Raw genomic sequence first — 12,200 nt, 5'->3', positions numbered from 1 at the left:
AGGCTGCTGAAAATATGCTGTTGGACAGTAGTTGAGCAACTCTATCGTATTTCTTACTACTGTTCTGTTGTTAATTTTGATCAAACCGTTCCCGTTACCCTTTCATAATTAAAAATTAATGTTAAGACTAATACCCTTGCCGAACTCGGAAATAAAAAAAACCAAAAACTGGAGTATTCAGTACATCTCACAAAACTTTTATTAGTTAGACTAAGAAATAGTTCAACTTTCCAACAACTCTTTTGACCGACATATTGTAGAAGTGTTAGATAAAAAAATATGACAAGACACGTATATGTATATATAAAATATACTTACGGCAATTTCGACACTAGAGGGCGGGAACAACCTGGATGACACCTTTGTGCATTTACAATTATCAAAACACCACTGCGCGTATTGCCTAAGTTTGCCGTCCAACGTTTCTAAACTCTTCTTCAGATAAGATACATAATATCTGAAAATAAAAATTCGTATTCAGATCGTTCACACTTCGACAATAAATTATTATGTTATAAGAAAGCGTTTCGCTTGTAAGTCAAGCTATTTAAGTTTTACCAAATCAATTATCCAGAGCAAATTGATGCCAATGCGAAGATTTATTTGTAAGTAATATAAGAAGGTCTTATTGGCAGTTTTACATTATTAAAGTCTATTTTACTCGTGTCTACTTATGTAACATGAAAACATTTACTTAATTGATATGCTGATTATAATGATCGCACCTTCTTAATGTTTTAAACCCATATCGTTTACAAGTTATGCATTATTTAATCCTACTGCTGAACTTTTACATTCCAGTTTATTGTTATGAAATTTCCAAACGTACTTACTGCAAGATTATTTAAGGAAAAAAAAAAACTTAAAAACTAAGAGTAGGAACGCTAGAAATTCACATTCACCATATTAGCTGCTGTAAATTAAATAAGTAAATACAGCTCCATTTTGGCGTTTTAATGTCAATGATTTGCCCTTTGATTAAAATAAAAGAGAAGACAAAATGTCTGGCGAATAAGCTAACGAGTGAAGTGTATTGGGCTATATCAATCATACGAGATAAAGAATATTCTAATTTACCCTCTACAGTAACAAACCAAGCCAATAAGTCCCAACTGCGAAATATTGAAAAAACTACGTTGAAAAATATAAACTGGTGTGCACATATTGCATTTCGGCAGTACATCGAACCTTGAACAGTACATTAATGTAGCCGTAAACCCTTCGTAATACGTAATACGTATAATTTTAAATATCAAGCAGAGTAGGTAATTCGAAAAACTAACGACTTGACATTGGTGCTTTGATTGAAAACTGATTTTCATATATTAGAAGCGACGTATAGAATCAGACGCATCTTTGATAAATTCAGTCCATGGTGAGGATGTAAGTAATACTTCATTTTTTACTTTACATTAATACTTGCCTAAACAAGAGTTTACTAGGCTGGAAAGCAACTATAACTAAACACATCAATAACCACAGCTTGTCGTTCCATTCCGAATTAGGGTTATTGGTTGTTTGACGGATGCATTGGATAAAAATTTCATCACGCAGTTCCTCTCTTTCAATTCCAAGTCCTATTATGTATTGCATGGCTTGCAATTCTCGTTCTGCGCCCAATTCTCCTCGCATGTATTTGCACAATTCCTATAAATAAAATAATTTCAATTGAAAAACAATATTCTAACTGTTATAGTAAGAAAGTAATTGTACTATTGGGATTGAGATAATTATAACATCTTATAAACTAATAAAAGAATATATAAATTTTGCCGAAAATTTACACTTTATTTAATCTAAAATAAAACTTGTCATATGTTAAAGAGTTCACGTCGTTGCCAAGTATTAAGCCCATTTAAAAGCAAGAAAGTTAAACGTGCTCCAAAACATATTGTTGCAAATTACTGTTTATGTTGAACACATAGTTAAAGGGTAAATAAATCTTTCTTGGTGGAGAACACCACTTCTTTGGATAATACCCACATCATAATAAGCACGTAGATGAATTAGCTAATACAATTAGTAGTAGTCGTAGTTAATATCAGCAGCAAAAAAGACAAATAAGAACATTACAGTTGGGCAAGGCCGATTTTTAGACACCCTATACTACGTTTCCTAGCACAAAGCTTCTTTTTTTTAAAAAAGTCTAAGTCTACTTCGATAGTATTTCAGTTCGGGATGGGAGAAAAATCGAAGTCTACTGACACTCCCTCTTTACAAATATTGAACGTGCGAATAGGATAGAGTGACCATTCAATAATAGCTCCATTTTCATTTACATAACTCAAAAAGGAGAGCCGTAATTAAAATCTCTCTCTATTCATTTTGGGAAAAGCTATCTTTGGACATATTAAAATTGAAGAAATTTACAATTACTCCATATGCATCGTTATTACTATAAAAAAACCATAGTAAAAGTATGATCTGTAAAAATCGTCCCATAGCAAGGAACATAATAATAAAAACTCTTTCTATTGTAATCTTTAGTTAGTTTACACCAGTTGTGGCGATAGCGACTGAAAGCTACTGCATTGTTCCCCAAAAATCCAACGTTATGTTAGCCGCGAGTAATCCGTTTTTACTTTGCAGATATGTATGTTCTCCAACAATCTAACGTCATATTAGCCGCGAGTACTGCGCTTTTACTGTGCAGGTGTGTCACTACAATTGTTCGGTTGCTTGGTTTCTAATTTCTGAAACGTTGCGAATTCCAATAACAAGCGCGTATAAAGACAAGCAATAACAATTAATTGGTAATACTTAATAATCGATTAAAGCAAACCTATAATATAAATTAAGAATTTTAATTTTTACTTTTGCTGAAGATGAGTTGTGTCATTCGAATTTTTATTCTTAAAGCATTTACTTACCCTAAATATATGACAAGAAAGAATCACATTTTCGGGATCATACATGTGTATATGGGATGATGGGATTTTGTCTCCTCTCAAGAATGTAACCATTTCATATTTAGGTACTAGATCGTTAGGCTTTTTATTTTTCCGAGTTAACGTTGCAATGAGAGTACCATCAGATGATTTCTCGTGAGTATTAAAATAATTTTCAGCAAATTCCATAACATCATAATACACATCACTGCTGTATATGTCTTTTGGTAGTTCAGCTGTTTTCTGATGCATTTCTAATATTTTTTTTTCACTCTATATTTTCGTCGCTGCTCGCGATCACAATGTCCCTCTTGAAGATTTGTAGTTTTCGACGGATTATTGGTTTCAGTAAGAAAACCCGATCGTACATCACCGTATGAAATTTTAGGGCTTACAATGTGTGAACTGGAGTGTTGTAAAATTGGTGATTTATCAGTTGTGGCATTCGATTCTTCTTTATAATTGTCAATTGTATTTGAATTTGCGACGTCATTATTAATAACGACAACTTCGTATATAGGCTCGACTTTAGCTTCGTTGAGAATAGAGTCCGTAACAATTTTTGGTTCAACTTGGTCTCCAAGGTTTATATTGTTGGAGGGAGGAGGTGGTGGTGGCATGGTTGGCTCGGGTAGTGTCGAAACTCCTTTAATTACTAACAACTTTGAGCTGCCCGATTCCAAAGTACTGCAATTTTCCAACTGCAAAGAAAAAATATTACATGTTCAAACAGTTCAGAAAGAGAACTTTAAACCAACTTTACAAAAAACAAGGTACGCAAATGAATAGATCATTTAGTATAGATATGATTAACAGTGCATCCGATTTGTTAGAATATATAGCCTTATATTAAGTATATATTGACAATGGTGGCCGCTTATGGTTTTACTGAATGAAACATGGAAAAGGACTGAAATTTCGGTAAAGTGTAAATATAAGGATCTTACCAGCGGTGAACTATGGTTTCGGTTTGAAACATTTCTAAGCCTACAATTGCTCACGTTACATGAATTTATTGCTAAATTATTTATGCGAATTATAATTTCAGTAGCGAGCAAACGTTTCATTTGAGAGAGACCTATCGCAGAGTAGTCGCAGTTTCTTCGGGGTGGTCCTCAATATTTAAGTTAATACTTTTTCAAGTTAATGATGTCACTGGACCTGTTCTTTCAGCATTGTTGAGCATCGCAATATCACAAATGCTTAAGACGGAACATATTGCAGCAGATTTCATATAAATGACAAAGTTTCATTTTTTAACATTCTTTTGTAACTTTTTGATTTTCGTTTACAAAATATCTCATGACTTTTATTTTTTTTTGATAATTTCAGTTCTTCGCGGTAATGCGCACATATATACTATCTTTCGCTGTTAGGCTTTGCGGTAATTTTCATTACAATTTCGTAACTTTTGCCTGCTTTCGATGGGAAAAGCTGTTGCCTTTCCGAACCAATTGACACTTATCAATTTTATAATTGTGGTTCAATATTCTTCGAAGTGATCTGACATGGCCTGCGCACAAGATGGTAACCACCGCTTGCTCTTTTCTCTGAGAAGATTATAGGCTACACTAACCCCCCTTACTGGCACAACAGGGGGGCACCAAAAATTAGGTAATCACTCACGAAAAGAGTCTGGTTTACAAGGTATGCGAAAGAAACTTAGGTCCGTCGACTAATCTTCTCATATGTATGCAACAATAATAATAGTTGCCTGTATCACTATGATGGGTAAAGATAAGCGCGTATGCACCATTGTGTGCGAAAATTTTCTTGTAGATATGGAAAAGGGTTGCGACTATTATAATACGGTGTTGGTATAACCTGATTTCAAGAAGCCGAACATATATCCCGCTAGATTTTTTTGGATTCCCTTTTGCTTTCCTTTATATAAAAATCAGTGGTGAAGATTTCAAGCAACTTAAGCTAAAATAGATCGGCTTTAAATTGATGCAAATTTATATTGTGATAGCAACTTCCATGTTTTGAGCGTATTTTTAATTTCCACAATTCACCATAATCTTGAATTTTTTTTTTTTTTTTTAGAAAAACCTGAAATGAACTTACATCTTCATTTATATGTGTATTTGGAACGAAATTTCAGCTATCATAAAATTTCACAAGTTAGGACTTGATTTTGGTATAAAACGACGCGCACTCCCTTGATTTATATTATTTCAAAAATTTCTGTAGCACAGTTACGATATAAAACAAAATAATACAACACGGTACGGATTGCATTGATTTGTATTACATTTTAGCTTAAATGATATTATCCTATGTTATATCTTTGTTGAAGTAAATAAATAAAAAAGTTTCAAATAACACCATTTCTATACAGGTATGAATTGATCGTGTTAGACGAGAGATGCCTGATATTACATTTTTTTTGATTTACCTCTACATCAAGGTCCTGCACGAGGTTATCCATTTTATCGCTTAATTCGTCGAGGATAGGATTCGCTGGATTATTCGTAACTTCGCTTAAAAACGCAAATAAATTATCCAAATCGAAAGATTCATTATTAAAATTGCAATTTGAATCTTCTGTCTTGGGAACTGGCTGATATGCATTGAGATGTATAACATTAATTTGATCGGCCATATGTGACAAAACCCTAATTTCTTCCTCAACGAGTCTAGAAGCAAACAAACATTATACTTAGAAATTTTGATTTTAGGAGTATACCTTTCGCAATCTTCGAGAGCTTTGTACGTATCGTTGTCATCTATTTCTTGCAAAGACTTTTCTCTTTTTTTCATTTCCTCATCTACTCGTCGCATCTCGCGCAAAGCCGTTGCGACCTGAAATTAATACAACACTATATACATCCGTTTCATCTCAAAATATTTCTTTGGACGGTTTTATGTTACAGTGATTTTCCTGAATGCGACGTAAACTTTTTACTTTTTTAACTTGTTGGGTTGCTTGACAATTGCAGATGCTTTTATTACAGCGGTCAGCAAAGGCATTCCAAACGCTATTCTTAAAGAATATGTACGCTAAGTTTATTTTTGCATCTCAAGTTTACAAAGTTCAACCAAGAGAACGAGTATCAATTCTGAACTTCACAATTATATCAAACATTTACATGTTTGAGACATACCATAAAATAGTAAATGGATATGACACAGTTTTATCTTAGGGAAATACAAATATTTCACTATATGTTTTATATCTACGTTAAGCTTAAGTTAATGCAAATATTTAACACGAGTATGTTCCCATCAAACATCCCACATTCAGAAACCTATTCGTTGCATGTTTCTAAAATGTCAACCTTGCAGTCATTAATCAGAATAACATTGGAGAGCGAACTTTAGATGAACTGCAAGATTTATTGCAAATTTTCTCTTTAGCGAGTGTGGTAAGCAACAACATAAGAGGTGCACATGTTCATCTTTACGGTTTATCCGACAACTCTCTACTTTATATAGACAAGCCATTATTAGCATTGAATATATTGATAGTTAAAATCCCCTCCTTTCTGGATCTGAGCTCCACTCAGATAGTGCATAATCCGTTCTGGTGCAGTGAACTGACTAACATGCGCGCTAAAGCATAAACTACTTTACTAAAGCACGTTCGTGATTGATATCCAGCAAGTATGTGTAACCATTTTTAGTTCTACCCCACTGATGGGTGGTAATCAATCCTTGCTCCCTAGGTTGGCTTGAGTAAGAATGCGGACCACGTGCTTTTTTCTGTAGTTTTTCTACAATTTAATAGATTTATTTTACGCAAAAACGTATTGTTCTATTTGTAGATATTGAAAGATAAGAGAGAAAGGTTAAACCCGCTTAAATGGCTATGGAACGAACTGTTGAGAACGAAATCTTGCCAATTGTTCATTGCTGCACTAGGTTTCCACCTGAAGATATGATGATTGCGTAATGTTGACTGTAGAACAATCTATCGGTCATTCAGACCACCACAATAATATAATATTTAATCAAACATATATTGATATTTTAAGATTAACATTTCAATTTTGCTTAAGCTCGCCTTGCTCTAAGCACAGATTTTTATTTATATGATTACCTCTCTTGCAAAAACACCACGTAGTCGGCTTTGAATTACGACAGCAGCCCGTCTAATTCTTAAAAACTTTATACGTTGTTTCCATCCACGATACGCATGTTGAATTTTCAGAGCTGCGCCTCGTACGTTTATATAACTTTTTTGTTGAACGTAGCGCTTCCAATTTTTTTGAATTATCAAAGCTTTTGTGTTAATTATATGTTTTCGACTGTCTTCTAAGGGTTCGTACGCTTTTGTTCTGAGAAATATTTTCGATTTTCCTAGTTGCCATTCGGATTGTGGAATATCCAATTCAGACATTATGCGACTCACTTGAATACTAAATAGTTCACTTTTTTTATTTTTTATCAACGACTTGTATTTTAAAATGAAATTCGAAAAAGTAAAATGAATTGGAAAGCCTTCTCGACGAATACGTATTATATCTAACATTCCTAAATATTTCAACTGATCCAGCACAAGCGATTTGTTGTACATATTAGGCAGCTTTTCCGAGTTGGGCTTAATACATCTAACGTACCTGTGGCAATAATGTGTTTAAGAAAATGAGTGTTGCTGAACTGGGTAATCTCTTACCAAGGTTTCGTGTTTTGTAAAACATCTATTAGCGACTGCAGCTGCTGCCTGAAATTGTCACTTACGGTTATTTTTGCTTTCGATGTTCCCCTTTGAATCGTATTTGAACAGTGCACATTCTGCATTTCCTGTGAAAGAAAATAATTTATGCATCCAATGCAATAAATGAAAGATCTCTAAAATCGCTTACTAAACTTCTTCTGTTCAATCTTTTCAATGTTTAGGAAGACAACCAATAATTTTGTTATTCTGCTTACCACAATTGCATCAGAATTTTACCCTAAGGTCGCAATTGACCATCAACTGGGACCAGCGCAAACCTTTCCACGCCGCCGACTGCGTTGATCATATATGCCACAGCTTACTAGACGTCACTGCATTGGTGAAGTCCCCTGCAAAGTTAAATAATGTGGATCGTCTGAAGCAATTACCGACGAAAGTGTAAGGAAAGCACACGTGTGAAGAATCTCACGGAAGACACAGATGTACTAACAGTGAGGATAGCGTTGATAGTTAGCGTGAGCGAACGCGGCCTGGCTTGCGCTTTTCCTTAGTGTAGATGCATATTGTCTTGCAGTTACATATTCCCTGCTGCCAAAGTATCTTTTATTGCGGGCGTAATCAAATTAAGCTTGAATTACGACAAAAAAGTACAAGCCCTTTTTTTGCGCATTAGCAATTATCCCAATCAATCAATAAGCATAGTATGCTTCGTCTGGATTCGTATAAATACTTAGGCTTTTGAATTAAAATCCGCATTTCTCAAAGCCACTAGGACCTGCATTGTATGCTAGTTAATTGCGCTGTCTGCCCAGAGATAAGTAACACACGACAACCTCTTGAAAAAGATAAACGCTTTAGGGTGTTCTTCTAGCCATTATTAAATAAAACTGTGGGAATTGCAAGCAACAATTTTCTTACTGAAGAAAACAAGGCGAAACAGAAACAAAATGAAAAAGGGGTTATCGAACTTAAAAATAGTAAGGAAATAAGAACTGGGAGAAGAGTACAGATCAGGATATATTAGATTTAAAAAAGCGTACGAGTAGCATTCGCAGAACACATTTAACGAAATTTGGCGAACACGGTTATATGGAAGCTATTTTGTTGTCATTATTAAAAAAAAAAAAAAAAACCCTAGATAAACAAAGCTTAGCGGTCACCCAATCCACGTGATCCAATCGATTGGACTTTAAGTAAATACGAAGTGTAAGCAATACAGCAAAAGCCGACGTCCAACAAAGAGTAACCCGAGAGAAGGCAACCTCGAGGCAGTACAACCAGAAGATTTGACCGGACAAAAAGTTCATTTACACAAGAGTGGTCACTCATTTGTAACCAATACGCGTAGCTAAAAAATTTTCAATGTTTGGCCATCAAATCTAGAAAAGAAAGCCCTATACGACATTTTCAGGTTTGTCCAATGTTCAGATTTGTCGCCATTAGCATAAAAATACTAACATCGCTATGTTTTTGTCACAAGCCTTCGTTCTAATATAGTTAGAAGGTTGCTCAAGGATTCAACGTTGCGTTATTGCCGCAAAAGGGATCATGCTAATAAAAAGATAAGTTATCTAGTGTTCAAGCTAATACTATTACTTCAAATGGCACAATTAAAATGTAGCTACAAACGGATCAAGTTGGCGCCCTTACCTTTAACGTTCTAGATATAACATAACTTTGGGGATCATTACCCACAATCAGAAAAATTATTTTATTACATTTTTCCTCTTGAATAACAAGCGGCAGAAAAACACGCCAACAACAACACCGAAGGTGATAATTGAATGCCAAAGAATTATTTGAAGAATTAAAACCAGCGACAACAAATAGAACACAAGTAACAAAATGAAGAGCATCTGCTTCGAGTCGCAACGAATATATTGCGGACAACAAAAATGCATTTCATCTTCAGAACGCCTCTTTATTCTCTGCGTTTGGCGAAGGAACACGCATAACGCGCCCAACTCAGAAGTTTCATCTATGTAATATATAACCCTAAAACCCCCATCCTGCTTACAATACTCCTCGGAAATTTGGATAATTTTAATAGAAAATTGATGACAAAACGCAGTACGTACACATTGCGCCAAGTTTAAGATGGTACATAGACGAAAGCTCTTTCATAGTCAAACCAAACAAAACATACATTTGTGCAATCTTAAATGGAGCGCAAAAAACACAGTTGACAAATAAAGACAAGTAAGCCGCATGTAATATTAATTCCAACGTAGCTGATGGATGAAGCGATAGTTCATGTATTTTTTTTTTTTATTGTAAGAGTCTTTTAGATTAAATATGATTTACTTTGATCGATAGCTTTTCACCGTTCTTCTGGTGAAATAAATATGGCATCATTGTAGACCATATATAATCTTACAACCTCAACCCGGAGTTTTATATATTTCCGTGATATTTATGGTGAAATGTACTTATCAAAGTCAGGAGCACGACCTGGACGTCCAATCTTTGGTAAAATCGTAAAATTTTTCCAAAAAGTTGAAGACAATTGACACATTTCATCTGTCGCCGTTGCGGAATTGAACATTCACGAAAACATATTGCAAACAGTTCACATAAAATGAAATACAAAAGAAGTTCCATATGTGGCTACCACACGAATTAACAGTGAAAAATTGCATGGTCCAAATTCCCAATTGTCAATAGCTGGTGAAACGAAACGAAAATTATCATTTTTGGAAAGATTATTTCAAGATTGATCAATCCAATCGGAATACTCGAACAATGAAAAGGGTATCTTAAGCATTTAATAATCGAAATGAATTAAACCTCTCGTGGATGTTGCTCCCTTGATATATTTTGAAGTTTCTATTTTAAGATGATTATTTGCATTCACAACACGACATTAAGCACAATAATAAGTAAATAAATTAATAAATTAATGATTTGTAAAATGAGATACGCAACAGTTCTCCAGTAGTTTTTTTAGGCTACATATCCACGCAAAATTCTACTACCGTCTCTGCAGTTTTCCTAATTTGTATACACGCCGCTTGTATTCATATTTGCCAAAACGTTTACAGCATCGAGAAAGCCGTTTCATAGATTTTTAGAAAGTCTTTCTTGATATATGCTCTTGACAAGTGTCAACTTCAGAAACGATTAAAGCCGTTTTGGCAAAATTCCCTTCGGTGTTAGATAAAAATTTTCCCTTCGGTGTTAGATAAAAAAAAAGGTAAGGTAAGCTAAATCTCTATTTAAAGCAAAGATTTCAATTTCTGCGTTCTGCGCTACGTAAGTTCGTCCGCTAAAACACATCCACATTTAAAAACCCCCGGGTTCTCAAGATCTCCTATTGTACGTATATGTTACCAATTAGTGAAAAGATTTGCAGAATCTTAATTGAAATTAATTGAATCGTATTAATTTTTGAGAATTATTTATACTGTTTATATACATATAAATACCTGAAACATTGACAGTTCTCTAACGAGGCTGTTCGTACTTCGATTCATGTAATCAAACAACACATCCTGTTGAACGTCCCGATTCTTTTCCACAAATCCCTCTGCAGTGTAAATTACTGATCCAGCGTAATGTTTCACCCCGAATTCTGTTTCCCAATGTCGACGATCAATTCCCTTGATGTAATACGGGTTATACTCAAACTCCGCATGCATATTACTTAAATAAGCTGCGTCAGATCCTTTTGGCAAGTGGCATTGCTCAGTCAGCAACTTAAATACACATCGTGGTGGCTTTTCAATGAGTTCAAGACACAAAGAGTTGTCAGTGAATTCAACATGGGCGTAAATAATTTCCTCTTGTTTATACTACAAGAAATCCGACACAATTATCATAGAATTGTAATATTATTATTAAATATTTAAAATTTTAAGCCACTTAATGTAATGTTATAAACAAAGCAAGAACGTTTTTATGTTAACCCAAACATTAAATATCTTTCCCCAGCTTTAAGAAGAGTTTGAGAAATAGTTTTTGTTTAAAAATTAATGATTCCTTTAAGTTACAAAGGGTCATAATACTTAACTTGGAAGATATTAAGCCAAACCCCGAATGTTAACTCGCCGAATTTGCAATAACACATTTTAAGCAGAGGCATAATCGACAGCATATCAAAACATATCTTATTTCATTGTGAAGATTATTTCAACCTTACTGACATGCCTTCTTTTAAAAAACTAGGCTTGATGTGGTTGCACGTTTGATCTCCTTAGGGACAGGACCGACTTATAAAGTGAAATTAACTTCAGTTTTACGTCTACAGCGCGCCCCGCAACCTAGTTTCGACATCGGATTTAATCAAAAACTGTCGACAAAACATTGCCAGAGAAAGCCACTACAAACATGTTGTCAAGGATCCTCTTCTACATCAATCTCAGAGCATGACTTGCTTCTAAAAATGTTTTCGTCTATGTTCTGCAAATATTTCTGCTGTCTCTGCAATTAGTAACGAGAAGAAGGATATCTCTCTGCTGCATTAAGTTGCAGAGTATTTAACTCCAATAAATATCGAAGAAATCCAACGAAAAATACCAAATATTCTGCAACTGTCACCGAACTTAGCAACTAAGCCTCAATGCAATGTGACTATTGTAAAAAAGATAGCCAAAATTCATTCAGATGCAAGTACGAATGCCGTATACCGGCAATTTACATTACATTCGAAATAGGCTTAGCGACTGAGTATTTTCGAATCAAATTCCAAAAAA

General features: G+C 34.5%; 1 protein-coding gene across 1 annotated transcript in view; it reads right to left on the bottom strand.

Annotated features, from left to right (window-relative positions):
• The window catches only part of LOC119639104 (unconventional myosin heavy chain 6-like), a 37,876-nt gene that overhangs the window by 13,980 nt on the left and 11,696 nt on the right, over nucleotides 1–12,200 (bottom strand). The window contains 9 exon segments of the mRNA XM_038036302.1: nucleotides 319–457; nucleotides 1,424–1,647; nucleotides 2,871–3,146; nucleotides 3,149–3,589; nucleotides 5,287–5,527; nucleotides 5,578–5,693; nucleotides 6,931–7,450; nucleotides 7,507–7,634; nucleotides 10,935–11,300. Of these exon segments, the coding sequence (XP_037892230.1) occupies nucleotides 319–457; nucleotides 1,424–1,647; nucleotides 2,871–3,146; nucleotides 3,149–3,589; nucleotides 5,287–5,527; nucleotides 5,578–5,693; nucleotides 6,931–7,450; nucleotides 7,507–7,634; nucleotides 10,935–11,300 (2,451 nt within the window).

This window comes from Glossina fuscipes, unplaced genomic scaffold, assembly GCF_014805625.2.
Source record: "Glossina fuscipes isolate IAEA_lab_2018 unplaced genomic scaffold, Yale_Gfus_2 112, whole genome shotgun sequence".
Classification (NCBI taxonomy): domain Eukaryota; kingdom Metazoa; phylum Arthropoda; class Insecta; order Diptera; family Glossinidae; genus Glossina; species Glossina fuscipes.
Note: the sequence above shows the minus strand (reverse complement) of the source record. Positions and strands in the feature narration are given on the sequence as shown.